At 63.9% G+C, this 26486-nt stretch overlaps 2 protein-coding genes across 2 annotated transcripts; one reads left to right on the top strand and one right to left on the bottom strand.

Moving 5' to 3' along the window:
• Window positions 1–3163: 3163 nt before the first annotated feature.
• On the bottom strand, window positions 3164–22378 carry PALM (paralemmin). The gene is made up of 9 exons (XM_062015123.1): window positions 22258–22378; window positions 12723–12774; window positions 11598–11678; window positions 11362–11492; window positions 9763–9886; window positions 9472–9493; window positions 9206–9295; window positions 7405–7536; window positions 3164–6068 (listed from the first exon to the last, which is right to left on the bottom strand). The coding sequence occupies exons 1-9, from the start codon at window positions 22260–22262 to the stop codon at window positions 5518–5520; spliced, it is 1188 nt and encodes a 395-aa protein (XP_061871107.1). The 5' UTR covers window positions 22263–22378; the 3' UTR covers window positions 3164–5517.
• A 1105-nt stretch (window positions 22379–23483) lies between these two features.
• PRSS57 (serine protease 57) lies at window positions 23484–25264 on the top strand. The gene is made up of 5 exons (XM_062015176.1): window positions 23484–23600; window positions 23883–24036; window positions 24238–24382; window positions 24736–24996; window positions 25075–25264. Exons 1-5 carry the CDS (start codon window positions 23543–23545, stop codon window positions 25252–25254), a joined length of 798 nt encoding a protein of 265 aa, XP_061871160.1. The 5' UTR covers window positions 23484–23542; the 3' UTR covers window positions 25255–25264.
• The last annotated feature ends 1222 nt before the right edge of the window (window positions 25265–26486 follow it).

Raw genomic sequence — 26486 nt, 5'->3', positions numbered from 1 at the left:
GCGGGGGCCGGGGCAGCTGCAGGGCTCTGATAAGCTCAGCCTGAGGCTATGGGGAGTTCCAAGAACCAGCCCTGGGCTCAGCACTGGCTGGGGTTCAATGACCTGTTCCCGACACCCCCACGCCGCCGCTGCCCCCGCTGCAGTGGGCTCCCACGCCTGGGAGGTTGCCCTTGGCTCCCAGCCTGTGGCACACACCAGTGTCCCAGCACAGCCACGGGACAAAGGGCTCATACACCAACGTGCCAAGGCACCCATGTGCCTTCCTGCAGCCATGCTCTGCCTCTCCATGGACACCACAGCCTGGGGCTCTGACAAGAGCCAGGGTCATGGAATCATTCAACACCCCAAAGGTGGGGGCTGGAAGGGCCCTGCAGAGCTGCTCCAGCCCCAGCCCCTGCTCCAGCAGCTTCCCCTGGCTCAGGGGCACAGGAACGTGTCCAGGTGGGGTTGGAAACCTCCTGAGAAGGAGCCTCCACACCCTCCCTGGGCAGCCTGGGCCAGGGTCCCTCCCCTCAGCACCAAAGGACTTGCTCCTCCTGTGCCTGTGTGCCAGCCTGTGCCCCTTACCCCTTGTCCTGCCACTGGCCACCACACAACACACACTGGCCCCATCCTCCTGACACCCACCCTGCAGGGATTGATCAGCACTGCTGAGCTCCCCCTGAGCTCAGGCTTCTCTTCTCCAGGCTGAACAGCCCCAGGGCTGCAGCCTTTCCTCCTCACACACATGTTCCGTCCCCTCAGCATCTTGCTGTCCCTGCACTGGCCTCTCTCCAGCAGTTCCCTGTCTCTCTGCAGCTGGGGAGCCCAGATCTGGACACAACTGGGGTGTCTGGCTCTGCCCCAGCCCTGCCCCTCAGTACAACCTGTCCCCAGCTCAGTTCTCCCCATGGCTGAGCACAAACATGGGCTCATCTGTTCCTGAGAAGATCTTGAGCTGCTCCCTGGCACAGGCAGCCCCTTGAGTCCCTGCTGGAAGTGTCCCCAGTGCCCTAGTGCTGGGGGTGGCATTTGGGGAACACATGGAGGAGCCTGTGGCTCTGAGGTTGGCAGCAGCCCTGGCAGGAGCCAGCACTCTCCTGTTTACACCGTGGGGCCTCTCTGTGCCCAGCTGCCTGATAACCCCATTTGCACAGGGAGGGCTGGACCAGGTGCCCTCCCCAGCCCCACCAGCCCCAGGGCAGCTCCCTCCTGCCCTGGGGATGAGAGTACCCCCCTTCCCAGCAGGGACAAGCCCCTGTGTCTCATCTGGCAGCCTGTATGTGCCAGGCCAAGGAGCCTGGTACCCAGAGCCACCGTCCCTCCTGCCACAGGAGTGGGTGATGCTGTGCCAGGATGCTCAGCCCTTCACTGTGCTTGTGCCCAGGGCAGGAGGTCTCTGTCCTCATTCCCTCTGCTCCACCATGACAACTCTGCTCCCCACTGCAGCCCACCCCTGCCAGAAAACTCCCAGTGTGGCGATGGTGCCAGAGCCCCCTTTGCCCCAGCAGCCTCTGCAGCCCAGAAGGTTCCACTTACCCTTTGCCCAGCCTCTTGGTGCCCTTGGTGTCTCTGTGCTGCTGCCTTTGGCGTGGCTGCCAGGCAGCTCTGTGTTTCCAGGCAGGAGAGTGCAGCTCCTTTTACCGCAGGGTTGAGACAAAGTCCACAGGCAGCGTCCTGGGAGCACCACCACACCCTGACAGGGTGTGTGCTGGGCTGCCAGGGCTGGCACTGAGCAGAGCCAGAGCCCCATCACCCCAGGAAGCAGCCCTGGCAGAAGCAGGACCTGCAGCAGCTTGGGCAGACCCACAGCCACGTGGTGATGAGACCTGTGGGGTCTCAACTCTTGCACTGCCCCTTGGGACAAGCAGAAATCTGGGCTGCCATGTCCCCTTCACCTTCACCAGCATCATGCCTGTGTCCCTTTCCTGTGTCCCTTTCCTCCCAGATTCCCACCCACCTCTTCCTCCTTGCTCCTCTGGCACAACCCCACACATCCATCATCCCAGAGCCAGGCTGGCACCAAAGACCTGCCATGGCAAGGTGCAGCTGAATGTCTCCCATGTGCTGCCTGCTGGGCTGGCATTGGCTCTGCCAGGGCTGGTGAGTGGTGGTGAGGGATAGAGATGAGGCTGGGCACCAGGCAGCAGGGGAGAGGTGCTGAGCAAAGGGCTATCACCCCCTGAGACAGCACAAATGTTCCCACACGTGGCTCTTGCACCTGAAGCTGTGGGAAGCCTCAGGGCAGGGACAAGAGGAGGGCCCAGGCAGTGAAGGGGCAGCAGGGCCCATCCCCATCATCCTCATCCCCAGCATCTCCATCCCTTCATCCCCATCTCCATCATCCCCTCATCCTCACCCCCAGCATCCCCATTCCATCCTCTTAATCACCAGCATCCCCATCCTCTCATCTCCATTCCCAACATCCTCATCTCCATCATCTCCAGGATCCCCATCCCCAGCATCCCCATTCCATCCTCTTCATCATCAGCATCCTCATCCCCTCATCCCCATCCCCAGCATCCTCATCTCCATCATCCCCATCTCCATCATCCTCATCCCCTCATCCCCATCCCCAGCATCCTCATCTCCAGCATCCCCATCTCCATCATCCCTATCCCCTCATCCCCATCCCCAGCATCCTCATCTCCATCATCCCCATCTCCATCATCCCTATCCCCTCATCCCCATCCCCAGCATCCCCATCCCCAGCATCCCCATTCCATCCTCTTCATCACCAGCATCCCCAGCATCCTCATCCCCTCATCTCCATTCCCAACATCCTCATCTCCATCATCTCCAGGATTCCCATCCCCTCATCCCCATCCCCAGCATCCCCATTCCATCCCCTTCACCTCCAGCATCCCCATCCCCTCATCCTCATCTCCAACATGCCCTTCTCCAGCATCCCCATCTCCATCATCCCCATCCCATCCCCATCTCCAGCATCCCCATTCCATCCTCTTCACCTCCAGCATCCCCCTCCCTTCATCCTCATCTCCAACATGCCCTTCTCCAGCATGGCCAGTGTCCTCATCCCCAGCACCTCCATGCCCATCCCATCCCATCCCATCCCATCCCATCCCATCCCATCCCATCCCATCCCCTTCCCCTCCTCCGTGTGTGCAGGGGGTGGGTGCTGGTGCCCACCCCGCTCCCCAGGCAGAGGCTGGAGGCACCGCGCTGGTTGTTCACACAGTTTATTTGCTCAGTTCGGGTGTTTTACAAACAACGGGGAGGGGCCAGGGGCGGGGAGGGGAGGAGGGAAAAACTTCCACCGGCTCGGGCACAAGGGGAAAGCAGAGGGAGAGCGGGAAGTGCACTTCAGCGGAGGCGGGGAGGGGGCGGGAGGGCGCCGCGGGGCTGGGGCTCGGAGCAGCGCTCCTCTGCTCGCCTGCTGCTGCTCGGCCCCCACCAGCCCCGGCCCCGGGGGCCTCATCCTGCTCCCTACGGCCACGGGGGCTGGATGGGACCGGGGACGTGGCACTGGGCTCAAAGCCAACCAGGGGTGCTGGGGGTGGGATGGGGGGATGACAGGACCCGGGGGGGGGATGGGATGGGGTGAGTGGTGCTGGTCCCCAGCGAGGGGGTGACAGGAGGTGCTGTGGGTCCCTGCTGGGTACCCAGCTCCCCCCCCGGATCGATGGGGCAGATGCCCCGTGGCATTCAGCCCCAGCCCCCTGCCCTGTGGCACCGCAGCCATGGGGCGATGCCCGTCTGTGGGAGAGGCAGGAGGGGCTCCCCTTTGCACCCGGGGGTGCCAGCCCTGACCCCCCTCCCTTCCCCAGCTCTGCCTCTCCTTCCAGTGCCCATCTGGGGCTCGGGGTTGGGCTCCCCACGGGAGGACCCCCAGCCTCCAGCCCTCAGCCCCCCTTATCCATTGGCTCTGTTGGGGGGAAAAGCTGCAGCCTGGGTGGTAACTGGGGGGCAACTGGGATGTCATGGGGGAGTCACTGCTCACACTGAGGAAGGGAAGGCCTTGGGGGTGGAAGCCCCAGCCCTGGCTGCTCCCCACATGCTTCACTGGGGGCTTGGGGGGCTCCCTGGGGTCTCACCTGGCTGCTCTTGGCACCAGGGACTTGTACTCAAATAAGGAGCCCCTGTGCTGCCAGGCTGGCACCTGGGACAGGCTCCTGTACCCTTGGGGCACGGGCACCAGGCACTGCCAGCCTGGCTACAGCTCACAGACAGCTGATGTGGGCAGCCAGCACCAAAAACAACCCGTGGCCATTGCTGGCACGTGGAGCTCTGAGCCCCAGCACGTGTGGGACAGGGCTGGTGGGAGATGGGACCCCCCCCCAGAGTGGCAGCCCCCATGCCAGGCAGGGCAGGACTGCAGCCCCAGCCCCACAGTGTGGGCTTAGAGGGAGCCCAATGCCCGTAAGATGTGGCAGCTGCCATGGCAGAAGCACCCAGGGCTCGGGCAGGGCTCAGCACCCATGGGTGCTGCCGTGGGCCCCCACTTACCTGCCCCAGTGGGTCTCAGTGGGGAGGAAACGCTGGTGCTGGTGGTGAAATCCCCACTGAAGGGCTGGGGTGTGGGCTGGGGGGACACAGTGTCCTGGGGATGCCCTCTGTGGGACCCCCTGACCCTCCCCAGTAGCTCCCAGTCCCAGTGCCTGGCCTGAACTGGGCTGCCCCGCTCGCCTGGGGGACCTGACCTTGCAGCCCAGAGCCCCAGAAAGCGGCTGTGCTGCAGAGGGGTCACATCCCCATCCCCACAGGGATGGACCCCCCCAGCTCCCCTCCCCACACTGCCATCACCATCCCTGTCCCCCCGGCAGGACACGGGCACCCCGACACGGCCCCGGGTGGTGGGGACCCAGCGATGCCAACGTGGCACCTGCACCACCAGTGCCACCAGGCTGAGGAGCTGGGGGAGCAGAGGAGAATCTCCCACCCCCAGCTCTGGGGACAACCCCCAGCCCCCTGAGAGGTCCCAAGCCACGGAGAGGATGCCACCCTCAACGCTCCATCCCCGAGGGCGCTCAGGGGGACAAGGACACAGGCTGGAGCGCTCACAGCCCCTCCCTGCAGGGACAAGCGGGTGATGGAGGGTGCAGGGAGAGCAGCTGGCACGGCGCCGGCTCCACGCCCACCGCAGGGTCACCGGCTCCCCGGGAGTCATCCACGGACGCGGCAGCATCCTCCGACCCCCCAGCAGCGCCGGCTCCGTCCCCCAGCAGCGCTGGGGAGTTGCTGGTGAGAGGAGGCGGCAGGGTGAGGCGGGCTCACGGGTGGGAGTGGGCGCTCCGTGGGGCCGGGAGGGGGCCGGGGTTGGGGTGTGGGGTGGGTTCTCTAATAAATATCACAGGCAGCACTGGAGGAGGAGGATGGGGATGGGGGAGAGGAGGGCGAGCGGTGCCGTGGCCGCCTCTCACTGCCGCGGCTTCCTCTTGGATGTCCCCAAATCCTCGCAGGAGGGTCCGTGTGCGGCGGGGCGGCTGCGCCGGGGCCTTGGCGAGCGGGGGGCTGGAGGGGGCTCTGCGGGGGGCAGGGTGGGGGGGATGGGGGGGCTCAGCCGGCGTGGGGGGGGACTCACATCACCGTGCAGCACTTGCAACGCTGCTTCTTCACGTCCGTGTCCTGCTCGGCGGCCTCCATGGCGTTGGCGCTCGGCTTCTCCCCTGCCGGAGCCTCGTGGCCCAGGCCGTGCGCGGCCGCCGGCTCCGCCGCGGTGCCGTTGGGCGGTGGGTGGTCTTTGCCGCCCGGTTCCGCTTTGCTCTCGGCGTCCTCGATCACCACCAGCTCGGCTTTGATGGTTCCTTCCAGCCCCAGCACTTTCTTGGTCTCGTCCTCGTCCTCTACGTTCTGGTAGCCCATGAAGATCATGGTGACGGGTTGCTCCTGGCTCGGCTCCGTCCCCTCTCCCGCCGGGCTTTCCCGGGCCGTGGCCTGCAGCCCCGTGATCTCCCTCCTGGGGGTGGGTTTCTGGCTGCCCCCGCCGGGCTCCTCGCCGGCCTTGGCCGCGGTGGCTTCGCTCAGGGTGGCCTCGTCGGCCTTGTGCAGGAGCTCGTCAACCTCGGAGGAGCTGAGGGGCTGAGCCCCGTTCTGCAGCGCCCCGTCCTCGGCGCTCAGCGCGTGCACCACTGCGGGGACAAGAGCAGGGAGGGTCAAGGGGGCTGGTGCCAGGAGCACAGAACCACCTGGGAAGGCTCCTGCTGGCGTGATCCACTCAGACCCAGCTCCTGTGCAGCCAGGGAGCAGCACCCTCCCCTCCCCAACAGCCACTGAGGCCAGGACCCCCTGGCAGCACCACGACCCGCCTCAGAGCCCCCCAGCATCCCCTGCCCCCACGCAGAGGAGGCTGAAACAAAAGCACGACACAAGGAGCCATTCCCAGCCCTTGGCACCCTCAGACCCAGCCAGCCCCGTGTGTGAGCTGTGGCTCGCTGCCAGCTTGCCAACAACCCGCCAGGATGGCATCCAGCTCAGCTGGCGATGACACGGCGCTCTGCCACCCGGGAGAGCCCGGTGAGAGCCCGGTGAGGGCTCAGCAGGCGCTGCCACACCGCGTGCTGCCGCACCCCGCCGTGTCCCGCTGCCCCTGGCACCCGCTGGCCCCGTGCCCAGGAGGGGCCGGGGCTCTTGGGCCGCTGGCACAGGTCCCTTGGCCGCTGGCAGGGCTGGAGGCAGCAGATGCTGGTCACAGGCAGAGCGGCGCCCGGCTCGTCGCACTTTCCACTTGACCTGGGGCAACGGTTCAACGGGCAGCTGATGGAGTGATGGGTGACAACCAGCCCTGGCACAGCTGGCACCAGTGCAGGACTGCCCCGTGGCACGGCTGGCTTTGGAGCTGGGGGTCTCGGAGCAGCTGGGGGGGCTGGTGGAGGTGAAGGGCAGAGTGGCACAGCACGGTTGGGTGTTGAATGAGGCCATCAGCGTGGTTTCCTTGGAGAAGGGGTGGATCCATTCGGCCACCACGGTGCCCTGTGGTTGTTGCCAGCGACACAGCCATCCCTTGGGCCTCACCAGACCCTTGGAAGCAGGTTCCCAAAAGCAGAGGCTGCAGGCAGAGCTCAGTCCCTACCACCTGGTAGCCACGTTCCTTGCCACCAGCCTGGGCACGATGGGCCAACGCAGTGGCAGTGCCACCTTCTCCATCTCCAGGACACGCTCCTGAGCCTTGGACACAGCAGATCCTCATCTTCACTCTCCAGCAGCACAAGGTCACGACGTGCAAGCCAAGGCCGGTCCATCTGGACCGTCTACACCACAATGCCAGGATGGATCCCACACCGGGCTGGCCAAGGCACAGGAGTGGGGTTGGCCAGGGCTTACCCTGAGCTGTGTTCCCTCCAGAGCTGGTGAGCAGGGCAGGGAGCAGCCCTGACCCTTCCCAGCCCTGATGCCCACGGGGACGCTCGGGCAGCTGCTCCCTCATCCCCTGCCCTTCGCTCCAGTCGCTTGCAGGACGGGCCGTACCTTTCAGCTCATCCTCGTACACTTTGACCCCCTGCAGACAGTGGTTTTGGGGGAGCATGGTAGTGCTGGACAGGACCTTGGTCTCTCCAGTCACTCTGTCCTTCTCCACCGTGATCTCCACCGAGTACATGGCTGAGACACAAAGAGCACAGCGCGAGTTACGGCCGCCCCGGCCCTCCCCTCGGCCCCTGCTGAGCGGTGGGATGCGGCTGCGGTGCTCAGCGGTGCTCAGCGGTGCTCAGCGGTGCTCAGCGGTGCTCAGCGGCGGTAGCGAGGCAGCGGGTGGTAGCGAGGAGTGAGAAGGGCAGAGGCGGGTGAGACACCCCAGGTACAGCCCTGTGAACGGGCACTCACGGGGCTGGAGCTGTCCTGGCACTGCTGGCGGCGTTGTCATGGAATCATCTGGGTTGGCAAAGCCCTGGAGGTGCTGCAGCCCCAGCCCTGCCCTCACCCTGCCCAGCCCAGCACTGACCCACAGCCCTCAGCACCTCAGCTCCAGGGCTTTGGGATCCCTCCAGGGCTGGGCACTCCCCCAGCTCCCTGGGCAGCCTGGCACAGGGGCTGACAACCCTTGAGGGAAACAGTTCTGCCTCAGCTCCAGCCTCAACCTCCCCTGAGGCAACTGGAGCTGCCAGTGAGGGCTCAGTGCTCTCACCAGCACCCCTCTGTCAGGGAACTTGCTGGCATTAGTCTGAGGGCTGTGGCTGCTCCCTGTGCCTGCCTGGCACCGTGGCCCCTCTGAACACAGATGCTTTCTGCCTGGGACATTAGTGAGAGCTGTGGGGCTGGGGAGCAGGACTTGTGCTGGGGGCTACTGGGGAGGCTCCTGGGGAGGGCTACTCAATGCCCAGCACCCTCCCCTGGGGTAACTTGAGGCTGTTTCTGCTCATCCTGTCACTTGTTACTGGGGAGCAGAGCCTGACCCCCAGCTCCCTGCAGCCTCCTGTGAGGGAGTGTCAGAGAGTGCTGCTGTCTGCCCTCAGCCTCCTCTTCTCCAGCCTCAACACCCCCATTCCCTCAGCCCCTCCCCAGCCCCTTGTGCTCCAGCCCCTTCCCCAGCTCTGTGCCCGGCTCTGGCCACGCTGCAGCCCCTCAGTGTCCCTGTGGCAGTGAGTGAGGGGCCAGCACTGACACAGCCCTGGAGCTGCAGCCTCCCCAGGGCCCAGCACAGGGGACAATCCCTGCCCTGCTCCTGCTGCCACCCCACTGCTGATCCCAGCCAGGCTGCCTCACCTTAACTCCACAGCCTTTGGGGCGCAGCCAGGCTCTGGTGGCACCGTGGCAGGAGGTGCTGAGCCCGTCTGGCTGCCTGGTGACTGGTGCTGGCTCACGCTCGTGTCAGGCAGCATCACCCACAGAGGGCTCTGAAGACCCCAACACGAGCTCTGCCCGGTGCTGGTGCCACATCCCAGTCTGAGCCATCCCCCAAAGCAGAGCAAACCCTTCCAGCAGCGCAGCTGGGGCGGCTCAGCCCCACACATCCAGCCTCGGCGCCGTGGCCACGGGCACACGCTGGCAGCTGCCACTCGTCCCTCGCCGGCGCTCCGAGAAGCCACAGACAGAGCAGGAGGTGAAGGATGAAACCCAGAGCCAAAGGGTGAAGGGGAAGGACCTTGAACCATGACCCAGGCATGGGGTGGAAGCAGAAACAAACCCCTGTGATTGCAAGTTGCTGCTGTTGTGTGCCTGGGGCTTGGAAAGGCATCGAGCGGCGAGGAGCGGCGGCGGCAGAGCTGCGGGGCAGCCAGGGACAGGGGAAGCGGCTGGCAAGGAGCTCTCCTCCCTGGCAATGGGCACCTACCTGCCTTCATCATGTCAGTGCCTTCCACTGCCTTCATGGGGCTGCTGGAGCCCTTCTTCTCGGCTGCAGACGGAGAGGAGAGGCGACCACCTGAGCCAAAAGAATCGCCTGGTTGCCCACGTGCCCGTGGGATGGGCCCCGGGGAGGGGGGATGTGGCCCTTGGGATGGGCTCCCCGAGGAGGGGACAGGGGTGGGGGGTGTGTAGGGGGGGTGGGCATTGCCCCCTGAGAGTGTGGGAACCGTGGCAGAGGTGGGGAACACCTACCCTTGACTGCACCCAGGGGACTCTGTGGAAAGAAGGGAGAGGTCAGGAGCTGCCAGGAGTCACCGTGCACCCGCTGCCCATGCACCCACCCACAGGGGTGGGGGACCCCCAGCACGGCTCCCTTGGCTCTGAGGGTGACAGGGACACGTGAGGTGGCTGCAGCAGTGCCTCAGTGCCCCTTGCTCAGCCCCTCTGTCCATCTCACACCACCACCCAGCAGTGAGACCCAGCCCTGACCTCCAGGCACCCCCTTTCTCCCCTCACCTGCCCCCAGAGAGTGCCTGTGCCCACCTTCTGTGTGTTGGGGATGGCTTCTGCCTTCTCCTCCTTGGTTGCTGCTGCCACCTCTGCCAGGTTCTCCTTGGTGGAAGCTGCTGAGCTGCCGTTCTCCAGCGTCTCCAGCTCCTTCTCCAGCCTGGGGAGAGGGTTGGGGCTGAGGGGAGCTGCTGTGCTGCACCCACAGCTCTGGGGACAAGGAACAGGGGAGAGGGGAGGCACAGAGCAGCCCCTGGGCTGGTGAGGCAGAGGGAAAACCAGCCAGCCCCTGGCCACAGCCATCAGCAGCTCTCTGCTGGGGAAAGGTGTGTGCTGGAATAAGCCCAGGGGCTCTGCCCAGCTGCCCTCAGCCCTTGACCCAGGTGCTGCAGGGTGAGTGATGCTCAGGACAGTGGTTGTGGCTCTGTGGATGCTGAGCACCCAGAGCAGCTGATGGGCAGATGGAAGAGAAGCAGGATTGACTCCATAGAACCCCTGAGTGGTGGGGCTGGAAGGGCCCTGCAGAGCTGCTCCAGCCCCTGCTCCAGCAGCTTCCCCTGGCTCAGGGGCACAGGAACGTGTCCAGCTGGGGTTGGAAACCTCCTGAGAAGGAGCCTCCACACCCTCCCTGGGCAGCCTGTGCTGGAACACAGTGGAGGTCTCAGAAGTCCCCACAGCTCATGTGTGTGTCACTCAGGGCCCCTCTGCCAGCGTGGTGACAAAACCCCTGGCAGACACCCCCCTCCCTTAGCTCCTCGCGCCACCAGCCCCACACAAAGGCCCCTTCGTGCCTGACCCCTGCCTGCACCAGCAATTAACGGCACAGCCGCATTCCTGCAGAGCAGCCACGCTGCCAGGACACCTCTGTGATGGGGCTCCCTGTCCCTCACTGCCTCCAGCAGCTCAGGAAGGAGAGGGCTGAGGTTTCATCCCCACAACCTCCCACTGTGCCCCTTCCTCAGGGGCTGAGGCACCGTAACGGAGACAGATGGTCCTGGGGAGGCAGGGAGGGTGCTGGGCATTGAGTAGCCATCCCCAGGAGCCTTCCCAGTAGCCCCCAGCACAAGTCCTGCTCCCCAGCCCCACAGCTCTCACTAATGTCCCAGGCAGAGAGGGGCCACGGTGCCAGGCAGGCACAGGGACCAGCCACAGCCCCCAGACTAATGCCAGCAAGTTCCCTGACAGAGGGGTGCTGGTGAGAGCACTGAGCCCTCACTGGCAGCTCAAGTTGCCCCAGGGGAGATTGAGGTTGGAGCTGAGGCAGAACTGTTTCCCTGAGAGGGGTATCAGCCCCTGTGCCAGGCTGCCCAGGGAGCTGGGGGAGTGCCCAGCCCTGGAGGGATCCCAAAGCCCTGGAGCTGAGGTGCTGAGGGCTGTGGGTCAGTGCTGGGCTGGGCAGGGTGAGGGGAGGGGGGGCACTTGAAGAGATTAAAGGGCTTTGCCAGCCAAAATGATTCTGTGACTCTCTGGTTCTGCTCCCAGGAGCTCCAGAGCAGCTGCTCTCCTCCAAGCAATGCCCCACACCTCATGCCTCGTGCCCAGCACATGAGACCGAGCTGCATCTCAGGCTCCTGTCTGCCCAGGGGGTCTCTGGCAGGACTCAGGTGCCCCCTGAGCCCACATCACCTCCATTACCTCTGGATGGTTTCCTCCAGCTCCTTGGTCTTCACCTCATCCTCCTGCATCTGCTTCTTCATGGCCTCGTCCTCCTCGGAGGCTGAGGCTGGGGCTCCCTCCAGCAGCCACCTCTCCCGCAGAGCCTTGGACTGAGGAGCAGAAAGGAGGGGTCAGGGTCGTGCCATTCTCCTAGCTGGGGGTCCCTGGCACATCCCTGGCACGGGGCAGGCTGGGGGGCACGGGGGAATCCTCACCTTGAGATGCTGCAGCTGCCTCCTGTCATCCTCGAGCTGCCGCCTCTTGTTCTCGATCTCTGTCTGACGTTTCCGCTTCTCCTGGAGGGATCAGAGCGTCAGAGGCAGGGTCAGCGTGGGGACAGGGGGGTTGGCACGGGGTGGGGGGTCAGTGCCAGGCTGGGGGGAGCTCCCTCCTAGCCAGGGCAGCATCCCCAGAGCAGGGAGGCACAGAGAGCAGGAGATGGGAGGCTCCAGAGGGTCTGACACAGGAATATGAGCTGTGAGCCCAGCCTTGGGGACAGCTCACCCCACATCCCTGCCCTCACAGCGGGGAAACTGAGGCACAGAGGGTGCAGGGAAATCCCAGCAGAGCCTGGACTCTCTTCATCACCTCAAAAACATCCCTTTTCCCTCAGCTGGCCCTGCTGAGTGAGGCACCAGCCCCCACAGCCTCTGCCTGTCCCCCCCTCGCTGCACCTCCTGAGGCTGCTCCAGATCCCTTCAGCTCAGCCAGTCCCAGCCCAGGGAGCGTCACCCTCTTTCTTTCTGCTCTGGCCCAGAACAATTTGCCCTTTGTGAAGCAGAGATTGGGTGGCAGTGAGCTGGGCTGGGGCCACTGGCAGCTCAGGGAAGGGCAAAAAGGGGCTGCTATGGGGTAGTGATGGGCTTTAACACCATCCCAGTGCTCTGCTCCGTGCTGGGGGGGCTGCCCAGCACAGCCCCTGGCTGCTCACTAATGAATGTAATTACCAGTGCTCACAGCAGGCCAGGCTGGATTGCACAGCCCTTCCCTTGACAGGGGTGTGGGGGAAGTCATCACTCATCTCCCTCTGGCTTGGGGCTCCTCAAGGCACTGCTTCATTAATTAAACCTCTCGCTCTGTCTCTGCTCCAGCAGCACAGCCAAGCCCCACCACACCCTGCAGCCCAGGGAGAGCTGCCACAGGGCACAACAGCCTGGCACAGGCTCCTGCAGGTCCTTTGCTTACTGGAGACCCCCTGCCTGAGGCTGGGGATCACATTGGGCTCTTGTAGCCTCTGCCTGCAGCCTTGGAGTAGCTTTGCAAGCCCGAGCTCCTGCACTGGTGCCCTCCAGTGCCTGGGGATGTGGGGACAGTGGAGGGGCAGAGGGCAGGGGACTCACCGCAATGGCCTGCAGCCTGTCCTGCTGGAGGCTGCTGCTGGTCTCCACAACCCTGCAAGAGAGCAGATGGCAGCGTGAGGGGCAGGGGCAGCACGTCAGTGGGGACACTGTGCCACTGCTGAACCAGACACAGCAGAGGGACAAAGGCTGGACTCTTCCCTTGCCCTTGTCACCCCAGAGCTGAGTGCTCCTCTCTTGCACAGCTCCTCCAGGCACCCCTCAGCCCCCTGTTCTGCCCAACCCCCCTTGCCCAGCACCCAGCACAGCCAGACCTGCTCCTGACCATGGAGATGGAAATGGTGACCACAGAGGGGCTGAAGCGGTTCTGGCTGCCCCTGTGGTTCAACCTGCCTCACACTTTCCATTCCAAGCCCATTTCTTGGCTGCTGACACCTTTCCCAGACAGTGACCTTTCCAGGCTGTGTGCTCAGACAGACTCATTGCAACAGGCTCTGCTCCAGCTGGGCTGTGGGCTCCAGCTGGGCTGTGGGCTCCAGCTGGGCTGTGGGCTCCAGCCCCTGCACCAAGGCTGAAACGCTCCAAGGGAGGTTCTGCTGCCCCTCTGCTCTGCCCTGGGGAAGCCTCAGCTGGAGTCCTGGGGCCAGCTCTGGGCTCCCCCATTGCAGAGAGACAGGGAACTGCTGGAGAGAGGCCAGTGCAGGGACAGCAAGATGCTGAGGGGATGGAACGTGTGTGTGAGGAGGAAAGGCTGAGACCTGGGGCTGTTCAGCCTGGGGAGGAGAAGCCTGAGCTCAGGGGGATCTCAGCAGTGCTGATCAGTCCCTGCAGGGTGGGTGTCAGGAGGATGGGGCCAGTGTGTGTTGTGTGGTGGCCAGTGGCAGGACAAGGGGTAACAGGCACAGGCTGGCACACAGGCAGTGCCCCTGGCACAGGAGGAGCAAGTCCTTTGGTGCTGAGCTGAGGGAGCCCTGGCCCAGGCTGCCCAGGGAGGGTGTGGAGGCTCCTTCTCAGGAGGTTTCCAACCCCCCCTGGACACGTTCCTGTGCCCCTGAGCCAGGGGAAGCTGCTGTAGCAGGGGCTCGGGCTCTGCAGGGCCCTTCCCACCCTCAGCATTCAGGGATTCAGTGAACTGCTGCCCTGACCTCCCCACAGCCCTGTGCCCACACACCCAACCCTTCCTCATCCTGAACCAGCCCAACCAGCAGCGCAGCCTCATGGAGCCCAACGAGATCCCCCAGTGCACGAAGCCTCAGGTGCAGGTTCAGCAGCCAGGAGCTGCAGAGCAGGGCTGAGGGCAGCTGCCTGGGGCTCAGCTGGGACTGGGGATGCTCTGGTGCTGCAGGGAGCTGACTGGCTCTTCCCCAAACGCTGCTAACGACGTGCTTAGCTGTGACAGTAATTAAGGTGGGAGGCACCGAGGTATCATCTGGCCCTGGATGGATGGTTGCCACTTGCTTCCCAGAGGAAGGGGCAGCAGAGCCTGCAAGGAGGCAGCTGCAAAGGCAGTCAGACACCAGTGTAGAGACACTGGTCTGGCCTCCAGTTCCCAAGGCTCAGCCCTTCCTCTCCCTCACACCCAGGGCTGCGTGTGTGCTGCCCGAGGTGAGAAGGAGGGAGAAACTGGTGTGGGAGATCCTCACTCACCAGTCCAGAGCTGGTGGAGAGCTCTTGGGCTTCAGGTGTGCTGGAGGATAAGCACACATCGGTTTTTTGGCAGCCCCCAGGAGCTCCTGTACTGATGGGGCTGGCACTGGGATGCCCCCCAACATCTACCTCTCCCCAGCCCCATCCCCACATGCCTGGCTGGGCTTTGAAAGAAGCAATTAAAGCAGAACACAGCCAGCCCCTTCCTTCCCAGGGGGCTGGAGGGGGGGAGAGGAGTGGCTACATGGGCACCTGCAGTTCCAGCCCAGGGGAGGGGGACTGGGGAGGGGCTGCACAGCAGGAAAAGCCATTAGCAAGGAGAGAGTGCCAAGAGCTCCATCAGACCCCGACCTCACCATGTCTGTGCACTGATGGGCACCCAGCAGCTCAGATCTGACACAGGTTGAAGCCATCCCCAGCTTCAGACAGCACCAACCACAGCAGGAGCCAAGCTGAAGCCCAGGGCAGGCAGCCCCCTCCCCAGCAGCCCCCAATCAGCTGGAGGCTGCTCATTTTGGGAGGCCACACAGACTCTGAGGTGCTGCCCAGCAGGTACCCCAGCCAGGGACCACCAACCCTGTAACCCCACGTTGCTCCTTGTGCCTCCTCTCCCCAACCTGCTGCATCATCTGCTTCCCAGGGAGGGATCCACAGATGGCTCAGGGTTGAGGGTAGTGGGGGTGGGAGATTTCCACACTACCAGGAAGGGCTTTTGCCCAAGCTGCTTTACACATGGGATGGGCAAGAGCTGCTGTGCCCCCCGTCCCCAGCATCCCCCTGAGCTGTGCACCTGCCACACATGTCCCTGCACACACAAGTCCTTGCACAAGTCCTCCCCAGAGCTGGGCTTTGCAAAGAGGCTCTGGGAGGCTGAAATCACCTCCCACCTCCACCTGACACCTCCTGCAAGGCAGCGATTAACAGCAAGCTGCTCAGAGCTGCCCGGCCTCCCCTGACCCCTCCCCACAAGCCGGGATCCCAGGTTGGGGAGGGGGAATTGCCTGAAATCCAGGCCAGAAAAACAAGCCAGGGGAAGGCTGTGGCTGTGGGGAGGTTATTTTTGTGCTGTTTGTGAGTGTTTTGCAGGCGCAGGCGCACTCTCACCCCTCCCAGCTCCTGTGTGTGTGTGTGTGTGTGTGTCTCTGTGTGTTCCCTGGATGGGAATTAAATCATTACAAACCCAAAGAGAGTCAGAATGTCTGTGAGTCCCTTTGCCATCCCCCCTGACACTCCCTGCCTGGCACTGGGGGATGTGAGAGTAGCAACACCCAGCATAAGGACAACAAGGGAGGTGAGGGGCCAACCCCTCATTTCCATCCCAAGCAGCAGCTGCCCCCTGCAAACCTCCCCCCACCCTGCAGGCAGAAGGGTCAGGGGCAGTAAGTTTGCTGAGGGAAAGCTCCTTTGCTGACCCACCAAGGCCATGAGGAGGGTCTGCCCTTACCCCAGCCCTGTGCTGGGTTCTGACTCTGCTCTGGACACAGGGCAAGTTTGTTTTCCTCAAGAGGAACACACTTGGAGCTGTGCAGGGGATGGGGATGGAGCCATCAGCCCCCCACAGGACACCCCCAGCACATGGGTGTGGGGGCTGTGGGGATGCAGAGCCCTGACATAGGGATCACAGCCCCAGGCTCTAACCCAAGGGGTGAAACCTCCCCTTTTCCTCCCCAGACCAGCTCCAAAGCAGCGAGGAGCCCCCTGGGACTGTGTGCAGCTGGGACAGCTCTGCAGAGACAGAGATTATGGGCAAAAGTTGAAGGGAGGAACTGGCTTCTCCCCCATACACACCCCTTGTGCCCTGCCTCATGCCAGGGCTGCAGCAGCAGCTGGGGACACAGGCTGGCACCAGTTCCACAGTGCCAGGGCTGCCCTTTGCCACGGGCTCCTTCCCTCTCTGGGGCCAGGAATCCCCTCAAGTTCAGCTCTTGGCACCTCAAGCTCTGAAGGCTTTGGCCCAGGGCCTGTTTCTCTTCTGGATCTTGCCCTGTTCCATGGATCCAAGCTTTTACAGCATTCCTGAGCCATTCTGTTCTGCTTTTCCCCCCTCCTCTAACCTCTTTATTTTCCATTATTTGCTACAGTCTCCACATTCCCGGGTCAAATGCCAGGAATCTTCCTGGCCCAGGCAGAGGTGCAAAGCAAGGCTGGATGCTCCTCCCTGCACCCTCCCAGCCCCAGCAGCCTGTGCACCCCAGCCCTGCTGTGGGGTCCAACCCCAGCTATCACTGTAGGGGGAGGCTCATCCATCCCCATCACACCCTGGGGAAAGAGGGGCACAGAGAGAAGGGACAACCCTGGTGCCTCCAGGTCCCTGCTCACTGGGATGAGGTGGAAGGAGAGGTGGAGGGGTCCCTTGTCCCCAGACAGCCCCCGGGTCTCACCGTCTGCTTGCACTCAACAAGGACCCTGCAGCTGGGGGAGGGGACGGGACACAAGCAGCAACACCCCGGGGCTGGACCACGACAGAGGAACTGCCCCGAGCCACCTCAGACCCTCCTCACAACCCAGAGCAGCCTCACAGCTCCTCCCCATCCCCTGATGCTCCCGATCCCGCCGCGGGGGTGTGATCCCGGGCCGGGGTCCCGCAGCCCCCCGCAGCCCCGGCGCCGGTGAGCGCCGGCGGTTCCCCGGCAACGGCTCCATGGCAACGGCTCCACGGCAACGGGCGAGCCCGGGAGGGGACGGGAGGGGGATGCACAGGGCTGGGGGGGACACACAGAGCCCCGGGCAGCCCCCTCCCCCCCCCCCCGCAGCATCACCGGAGCCTCCCCCGAGGCTTTGGCGATGCCAGAGGTGGCTCAGGCTCCTTCCTTGGTGCTGGGGAGGGGTGAAAGCAAAGCCCAGGTTCATCATCCCCCTCAGGAACCATCAGCCCAGCAGAGAAAGCCCCAAGAAGCCCTTGTCCCACCTCATTCCACCCGCTCCCAGCAGCTCCGGGTGCCAGGCTCAGGCTGTGTGCCAAGCCCAGGGCAGCTCCTCCAGCGTGGCAGCAAGAGCCATGGGCTGTGGCACAAGAGCTGAGGGTGATGGGACCAGGGATGCAGGTGGCACAGGGAGATGACACCCTGGGAACTCCCCACCTGCAAAGGACCCACAGGCACACACCCCCACACACACACACGTGAGCACACACGTGCCCTGTGCGTGCACCCACACTCTCCTTTGGCTCTCCAGCTCTTTCCAGCCCTTGCTGATGCTGCCTTTTCCCTCCCATCACAAGGGAAGCCCGTGACCTTTTGTCTCCTCCCCACCCCACGTGAAACAATAATGTTTATTTGCCTTCCTCTGGTTTTTTCCCATTAGCTCATCCAAATGTGCGAGGAGCCCTTTCAGGCTGCTCCTCTGCTCCCCTGACCTCTGCTCCCTTTCCACCAGCTCTGAGCCCAGGAGAGAGTCCTGCACGGGCTCACCGTGGCCCAGACCCCTCCCCACAACCCCAGGGAGATGGGGGTGTGAGGCCCAGAGCCCCTGGAAACGGCAGCACTGGAGGAACTGGCACTGATTTACACCATCCTTCCCATGCCAAGAGCCCTGTGGGTGCTGGAGGGAGCCCTGTGATGCTGCTGGAGGGAGCCCACAAAGAGCCATTAGCAGCAGGGACACTATTGAACGTCCTCATTGGCAGTGTTGGGGGGGGTGGAGGGAGCCACAGCAGCCCTGGGGCCACCACTTATTGACCACAAAGACAGTGGCCCAGGGGCTGGGATGGCCAGAAAGCCAAGTGCCAGGGCTGCTGGGCACAAGGTCTGACCCACTTGCATGGGCTCTGATGAGATAGGGGCTGCTCCTGCCCCATGGTGCTGGCTGCCTTCACCCCACAGGCAGCTGCAGCACCCCAATCCTGTTCCTTCCCTCTCCATGAGCTTTCCCTGTGCTCCCACTGCCTGTGCAGCCTCACCCAACACTGCTGCCCTGGGAGGAGACAGGGACAGGGAGGAGATGGGGGGAGGAGGAGATGGCAGCCCCAGGCTCCCAAACGCAGGATGCATTAGAGCAAGCTGAGCTGCCTGATTGATTCTTTGGGCTGAGACGTGGGCTGGGAGTGCCAGGAGAAAATGGATCCCATGAATATTTGATGAACAGAGGCTTGGGGAGGGAGTTTGATTGGAAAATTACAGATCTTTCAAACAATGGTTCAAGTGCCCTCCAAACACTTGGGTTTCCAGCTCCCTTCCAGTTAGAGGAGCAGAGCTGCACCAGGAAACTCCCCTACAATTTATGAATGAGAGTGGAGCCAGCTGCTCCCCATGCCTGGGAGCACTGACTGGCCCAGGACACGGTGCCAGGCTCCCCATCACCTCAGAGTGGCCTCAGCTGCATCACTCAGTCCCTGGGTTCTCATTCACACAGGGCATCCTGCCTTTCTCACACCACCACAAGCACACACGAGGCTCCAAGGAGCCAGCAAGGATGTGGCTCCTGCCTGGAGCATCCCTGTGAGCCACAGGCAGCCATGGGGAGCTCAGTCCTTGGCACTGAGCATGGGGCTGGGCTCAGCCCACATCCAGCCATGTTCCAGCAGGAAGCACTTGGCTGGGACAGGAGCCACTCCAGCTCCTCTCACCTCCTGGGCTCTGCTGTCTCTGCTGTCTGGGGCCTGGGGTAAAGACAGACTCAGGAAACTGAGCTCCTGTGCATGCCTGTGTCTCCAGCCCTGAGCCTGCTGCAGCCCTGAGACTGTGCCTCCAGTCCTGAGCCTGCTGCAGCGCTGAGCCCATGTCTCCAGCCCTGAGCCTGTGCCTCCAGCCCTGAGCCTGCTGCAGCCTTGAGCCTGTGTCTCCAGCCCTGAGCCTGTGCCTGCAGCCCTGAGCCTGTGTCTCCAGCCCTGAGCCTGTGCCTGCAGCCCTGAGCCTGCTGCCTCCACCCAGCTCTGCCCCTCTGCACGTCTCCTCCTCAATGTTCCTTCCGGCCCTTCCTCACCTCCACCACTGCTGGAGAGGGGCCCACCCAGCACAGAACACATGAAGCACTGACCCAGAGTGGGGAAAGGAGCTGTTTTTGGCCAGGAAGCAGGAACTCCAGCACTAGCAGCTTCCCAGGAAATCCAGTTCCTGCCCAGCCACACAGCTCTGGGTGAGAGGCCTCATCCTGCAGAGGTGGCTGAACTCTCAACCCTGAGATGCACCAGCCCAAGAGCAGCTCAGCAGACAGCAGTGGAGATTTATGGCATCCTCTGGGAGAGCTGATAAAGGTGGTAGTGTCATCCCTTCAGCTGCCATCCCCTCAGCTACACACAGGGACCAACACCCTCCAGCTCCCTGCAGCCACCTGATGGTCCAGCCTGGGGAGCATCAACTGGATTTTGCTCTTCCCAGGTGGAGAGCAGGGTCTAGAGCCCCTTCCCAAAGGGCTCCCAGGCAGAAACCTCCCTCCTTCCCCTGGGTGTGACTGTGAGCTTCAGGTCAGGGATGGGCATGGAGGGAAGGGCAGGACCAGGAGAGTCCCTGCTTTGAGGAGACCCCAGACCCTGAGGTGAGAGCAGAGACCTGCTGAGACAAACTACCAGAGCAGCCAGGTGTGGGAGATGCAAAATCTCCAGCTGCTCAAGAGCATCAGTGGCAGCAGGAGCAGAGGACAGATGAGCAACCCCAATGGGACCTGCACAGCCTTTACAAGAGCTGGAAGCTTTCAGCCAAACCTCCTTGGGCACCAGCAGCTCCAGGCTGCCAGGACCCTCCTGCAGCCACTGCCAAGGCAAAGCAGGAGGCAAAGCAAGGCCAGCAGCACGCTGCCCAGCACCCATGGGCTGCTGCAGAGCTGTGTCTCCATCCACCCTGGGACTCTCCTAAACCTCCAGCCCCACAACCATGCTCTGGATTTGAGGGAGCAGGACTGACCTGCTGAGACATGAAGCTGCAGACCCACCCAGGGAAGTACATTTGGGTACTTTAACCACCAACAACTTGTGCATGTTTATTCCAGCACAAAGGCTGAGCAGCCTCCTCCTGGAGGGCTGCAGCTGGAGGGGCTGCACCAGTGCTGCCCACACAGATGCCACAAGTGCCCCTGTTCTGCTTTTCAGCTGTGCCCTGCACATCCAGACAGGACTATAGGGAAGATGCAGCTGCTCTCACAGTTTGGTGGGGTGAGCACCTGCCCTGGGGTTGCTCCAGGGGTTTCACTCAAAAGAAAGAGCCATCAACAGGTTCAGTGTACAGAGCTGGTGGGAGGGAAGCCCCCTGCACCCTTCCACAGGCTTCTCAGCCCTCACTGGGAGGGTCTGTCCAGAGCTGTGGAGGAGCTCAGGGGGAGAGCAGAGCAGGGTGAAAGCAGCATGGGGGGACCCTGTGGCACGAACTGCCATCCTGCCCAATGCCAGCCCCCACTTCAAGCACATCCCTTGATGTCTCCATGTCAGGAGACCCCATGCCCAGTCCCTGCAGCTCCTCATCCCACTCCCCAGGGCACAACATGCCCCTCACTCAGTTCTGCCCTTTCCCTCACTGCCTTTTGGCAAATTACATGCCTGTTTTCCTCCCCAAAGAGACACTTTTCTGCAAGGACCAACACAGGGAGCAGCTGCCCAAAGCCATGGACCTGCCTTGGGGAGTTCTCACCCCATGAAGCCCCCAGCCCCTCCAGCAGCAAAGGGAGCTGCTCTGCTTCCCCAAGCCCACAGATGCTGTGCCCTGACCCCTGAAATGTCCCCAGGAAGCCATAACCCACCCCAGCAAACCATCACCTCGTCCCCCCTCAACACCCCAGAGCTCTGCAGGGCTCCCCACGTGGGAGGCAGACAGTGGTGAGCAGGACCTGTTGAGCACCAGCATCTCGTTAGCAGGTGGCCAGTTAATCAGTGTAAGGGGAGCTGCCTGGGATGAGTGGAGAGTAGCTGACCCTGGGGCTGGTGGGAAGCCCCCAAACCCAAAGCCAGGAGATGCTGGGGGGCTCCATGTTTGCCACGGTGGGGACCAGAGGAAAGGAAAGGCCTGAGTGAGATGGGGCCCACCCAGATTGCTGCTGCCACTGGGACCAGCCCCATTCCCTCCCAGTTCCAGCACCTTGCTGGTGTTCCTGAGGGGCAAAACGTGTGTGTGTGGGCAGGATTGTCCCCACTACCGCCCTCCACCTGCTCCCTCCTTCCCCCATCGCCCCCAAAGCGCCGTGCCCCGCTCCCAGCCCTTCCCCAGGCACCGACCCAGCGGGGCAGGGCCCCACAGCAGCACACAAAGAACAAGGCCAGGGGGACCCGGTGTGAGAATCATCCCCCTCCCCACACCCCCATGGCAGCCGGGTCCCTCGGCACAGGGCTGGGATGTGCATGCAGGGAGGGGTCGGCTGCTCGCAGCCACCCACCCACCCCGCCAGCCAGCCCAGCCACACGCAGCAGCAACAACAGGTTTAAACCACGAAAATAAACGCCCTCCCCATCCACCCTCTTCAACTCCCCCTCCCGCTGCCGGCGGAGATTCGCTCCCCGCAGCCCCCGCGCCTGCTCCGGGGCCTCGGCTGCTGCCCCCCGAGCTGCCACCTCGGCACCCCCCGGCAGCGCGGGCACCGGGCGGCAGCATCGGGGGGACGCGAGACCCCCAGCAGCGGGCTGCCCAGCCCCAGCCTTAAGGCAAAGCGAGCCCCCCAGCATTAGGGTGCTGAGCCCCAGCTTTTGGGGTGCCAAGCGTCGGCATCGGGGGGAGGCGAGCCCCCCGGTATTGGCGTCCTTAAGTCCCCAGGATCAGGTGGATGCGAGCCCAAGGTTTTGGGGGTCCCACGCCCAGGCATGGGGGGGAGGGGAGGAGTAGATGAGTCCCCCCGCTGTGGGCTCTGGGAGCCCATCGTGTGGGGTTCCCGCGGACACACTGCGGGGGTCCCGACCCCCGGAGCCCGGGAAGCCGCCCACCCCCCGGCCGCTCGCTGTGTGTGTGTGTGTGTGGGGAGCGGGGGCCCGGGGCCGGGGTCCCGCGGCGGCGGCACGGCCGGATCCGATACTCACTCCATCTTCCAGGCGGGTCGTGCGGCGGCGGCTCCGTCGGGGTCGGGGCCGGTGGAGGCGCGGCGGAGCGCGGCCGGCAGCCGCCGGCGTCCCGGCGCTCAGGGCCCGGCGGGCGGCGGCATCCCCGGCGGGGCTGCGGGATGCGCAGGGATGTCGGGGCCGCGCCGCTGCTCCCGCCTCCCGCACAGCTCCGTCTGCCGGGCGCGCCCCGCCACTGCCGCCGCCCCTCACCCGGCCTCGGGCCGCGCCGCTCCGGGGCCGCGGCTGCTTCTCCCCGGGAGGGGCTCAAAGAGCGTCTCAGCCGCGCGGGGAGCTGGAGGAGCCTCGGGTGCTGCCGGCCTCTTACCCCTCCTCGTTCCCTGGAGGGTTCCCACCCCCTCCGTGGGGAGCTCAGCGCTCCCCTCCATGGCCTTGCCTCCGTGTCCCCGGCCTGCAGCAGCCCCTGACGGTGCAAAGGGGCGGCCGGGGGAGAGGATGGAGAAATGGGAGGCCCCGGGCTGTGCGTGGCCCCTCTCTGCTCCTCCGTTTCCCAATGCAACGGTTGCATTGGGCAAACGCTGGCAACTGACACAGGAAGCCCCGAGCCGGCCTCCGACCACCGAGCCGTTAGGAAATGTGAGCAGAGCTCAGCCCCGGAGCCAGCCCGGCTCTGCAGTGCAGGTCACCCTGGCAACGGGGCCCCCAACTCCCCACTCCTGTATACCCCCAGCCCAGTACACCCCACAGCCCTTCTTGCAGCCCACAGGGAGCAAACCCCACACAGCACTGGCCCAGAGCCAGTGTGGCCTTGAAGGGGCCAAAAGATGCATTGGATGCAAGCACAGCACAGTCAGTCCCCGTGTGACCCACAGCAACCAGGCTGCCAGCCAGCTCCAGGGACACTGCCACTGCTCAGGAGGTGTTCTGGGACATGGTGGGGCTGTGCTGCTCCCACCTCTCTGCCAAGAGGAGAAGGGTTTCATCCTGATGAGCTCAAGGCACCAGAGGAGTCAGGACCAGGTTGGAAAGCTGCTCTGCTTTCTCTCTTCCTTCCCCAATTTGCTCTCCTCCTGGCAAGCAGCTGCTTCAAGGGAAGCTGCAACGTTGCATGTGCCCCCACTGCAGCATTGCACTGCCAGTGCCCCCACCCCACAGAAATTGCTCAAGGCAGCAGCACCTCGAGAGGAGGAAGCAGGAGGGAGATACCCACTGGCACTCAGGCAGAGGCTCAGCCCCCAGGGTTGTTTAAGCAGCCCTCACCTTCGAGTGGCCCAGAGGAGGTGACAGCAGCCTGCTCTGCACCAGCATGGTCATGGCTGGGCTGTTCATCCTCAGCCTGGGAGGTTCCATCCTGCTCCCAGCAGGTAACGGGAGAGCTGGGGCTGAGAGGGATGCAGGGCTGGTCCTCACAGCCAGGGTGGGAGATGGACACCTTGGCTGGAGCATTGTGGTGCAGGGGAGGCTTTGCCCTGCCATGCTTTAGCCCTCCTTGGCCAGAGCTGATGCTTGGCTGCTCCCCAGCACCCATGGGTAATGCTGGATGGCTCAGGAGATGCAGCTGGGAGCAGGACAGACACAGGTATGAGCTGTCCCTGGGCTGTCTGGCAGCCTGCACCCACCCACCCATCCATTCACCCACCCACCAGGCACCCAGGGGAACCAGATCATCGGGGGCAAGGCGGTGGCGCCCCACAGCCGGCCCTTCGTCGCCTCCATCCAGATGGACGGGCAGCACGTCTGTGGGGGCTTCCTGGTGTGGCCCAAGTGGGTGATGACAGCAGCCCACTGCCTCATTCCCAGGTGAGCCACACTCCCACACAGGCCATGCACTTCCCACCCCCCAGGACATGGCATAGCCCCATCCACACAGATACCCCCATCCCAGGGGGTTACACAGTCCTGGAGCAACGCCCTCTCCCACCCACCTCTCACCCTCAGCCCCTTTCTCCCCCTCCCTGGTGTCCCCCAGGGCAGCACCCACTCAGAGCCCCTCTGCCACAGGCGCAGCCCCTCGGTGTGGGTGGTTCTGGGTGCCCACAGGCTGGAGGAACCCGAGGAGTCCCAACAGATCTTCAGCATCACGGAGTCCATCGCCCACCCGCACTACAACCCCCGCTCCGCGGACAACGACATCCGTCTGCTCCGGGTGAGTCCCGCAGGCTGCGGGGGATCTGCCTGCTGGGAGGTGGGATGGATGCCCTGTGCCCCTGCCATGCCCACGCAGCCCCGAGCCGACACTAGGTGTCAGTGCTTCTCTGGAGAAGCGGGACCGCGCCTGGGGTGCGATGGAAGCGGCTGAGGACACACCGAGCCCGGCCACGCAGCCTCTAGAGCAGACTGGGACCAGTGCAGCGGGGGACTGGCCGCTATAGACAGAAAGGCAGGGCTGGGGCAGCATGAGCAGGGAGCTGGGGTGGGCGTGTGATGGAGTGTGGGGGGCTCAGGCGGTGGTAGGTGAGGGGCTCTGCTACCCACAGCCCCTTTCCCCATCCCCACCAGCTGAACAGGTCTGCAACGCTGAACAAGTACGTGAAGCGGATCCGCCTGCCCCCGCCACACGTCGACCTGAAGCCTGGCACTGTCTGCCATGTGATGGGCTGGGGGGACACCTCCAGCTACGGCGACCAGCCCACGGAGCTGATGGAGACTGGCACCACCATCATCAAGAGGAGCCTCTGCCGAACCCTGTGGAGGGGCAAAGTGTCCCCCAACATGCTGTGTGGGGCCAGTCCCAACGCCACGCTGCAGGGTGTCTGTGCGGTGAGTGTGCTCCCAGCCCCTCAAGCCACCCTCCTCCAGGGGACCTGCTAATCTCCCTCCCACCTATTTCCTCTGCAGGGTGACTCTGGGGGACCCCTGATCTTCAAGAGGAAGGTTTATGGCATCGTCTCGTTCTCTGGGGAGAGATGTGGGGACCGTCGGTACCCCGACGTCTACACCAAGATCTCCAATTACATCGCCTGGGTGAATCACACCGTGCGAGGGCACCACCAGCAGAAGGGGTGGCCAAAGCCCTAACCAGGGCTGGGAGAGGGTCCTGGGGGGCTGTGGGGAGAGGGGCTGAGGCATCTTGTCTGTCTGACAGCTCCCAGGACCAGCCATGTCCTCCCAGCTCTGGGGGGAGGGTGCTCAAGGCCCCTCAGCCTGAGGCAGGGCACGAGACCCACTCTGCCTGTTGGTGAGGGGAGTCACGTCCCTGCAGGCTCTACAAGAAGCCCCAGCACCTCACTCAGCCTCTTGCACTGGCAGCTTTTGCCTAGCTCAATAAAACCTCAGTCCCAGACCTCTGTCTATTCACCTTCCCTCTACTCCCCCCTTATAGTGGGGCCACAGCCCCCAGCTCTGGGGCAAGCAGGAGCTCCAGGGACTCTCACTCCCTACCAGCCCCTGCCCAATCTGGTTCTGCCCCAGGGACATGATGGGGAGCCCAAAAGCAATCCTGGAACCCACCTGCTCTGGGGGCCAGCAGAAGCAGGGTTGTAGCCCCCTTTAACGTCCTGCTGGCCAGCTGAGCCTGGGGAGGGCTAAGGGGGGCTGATCCTTAACCCCACAGTGCCCAGGCAGCTGCTGCCTGTCTCAAGGGGGGGTGTTTTTTCCCAGATTTCCCCTCTCCTGGCCTTCCCTGCCCGACCCAGATCCCCCTCTCTGGCTGTCCCGCTGCTCCCCTTTGTGCTCTGGTCCCCAGCCAGACCCCTGGCTTGTCCTGGGCTGGAGTGGATGAAACAGGGGCTGCAGGGAGATAGATGGAAGCCCCATCCCTCCCTCCACACCAGCCCCTGCCCCAGGGAAGCAAGATCAGCATCCAGGCGCTGCCTCCCCGCCGGGGTGGGGCTTCCCCATCCCATCCCACGTCCCACCCCGTCTCATCCCATCCCATCTCGGCTTGTCCCATCCCGTCCCACACACCGCGCCCTCCCCACCCCTCCGCAGGACCCTCCCCCCAGCCAGGGGAACCACAGACAGCTCCCGGGGGTAGATGGGCTCCGGGCCGGGCGGCAGAGCCCGCGGGGAGCCCGGCGAGAGCCTCCCCCGCTTCCCCGGCTCGCTCGGGCGCTCCAACGGGTGTTTGCCCCGGAGGGAACGGGGTGACCACGAGCCCCAGCCCGGGAGCTGCCTGTGCCGGTCGAGGGAAAGACGTGCAGAGCTGCTGCTGGCTCTCGGCTGAGACACACGGGCAGCTCGCGGCTTTGCCCGACGTCGGGGCCGTCTCCCGGGACAGCCTCAGACTTTCTCCGCTCCCGGTTGTTTGT

The sequence above is a fragment of the Colius striatus genome, chromosome 25, assembly GCF_028858725.1.
Source record: "Colius striatus isolate bColStr4 chromosome 25, bColStr4.1.hap1, whole genome shotgun sequence".
Classification (NCBI taxonomy): Eukaryota; Metazoa; Chordata; class Aves; order Coliiformes; family Coliidae; genus Colius; species Colius striatus.
This window is presented reverse-complemented; position numbering and strand designations above follow the sequence as displayed.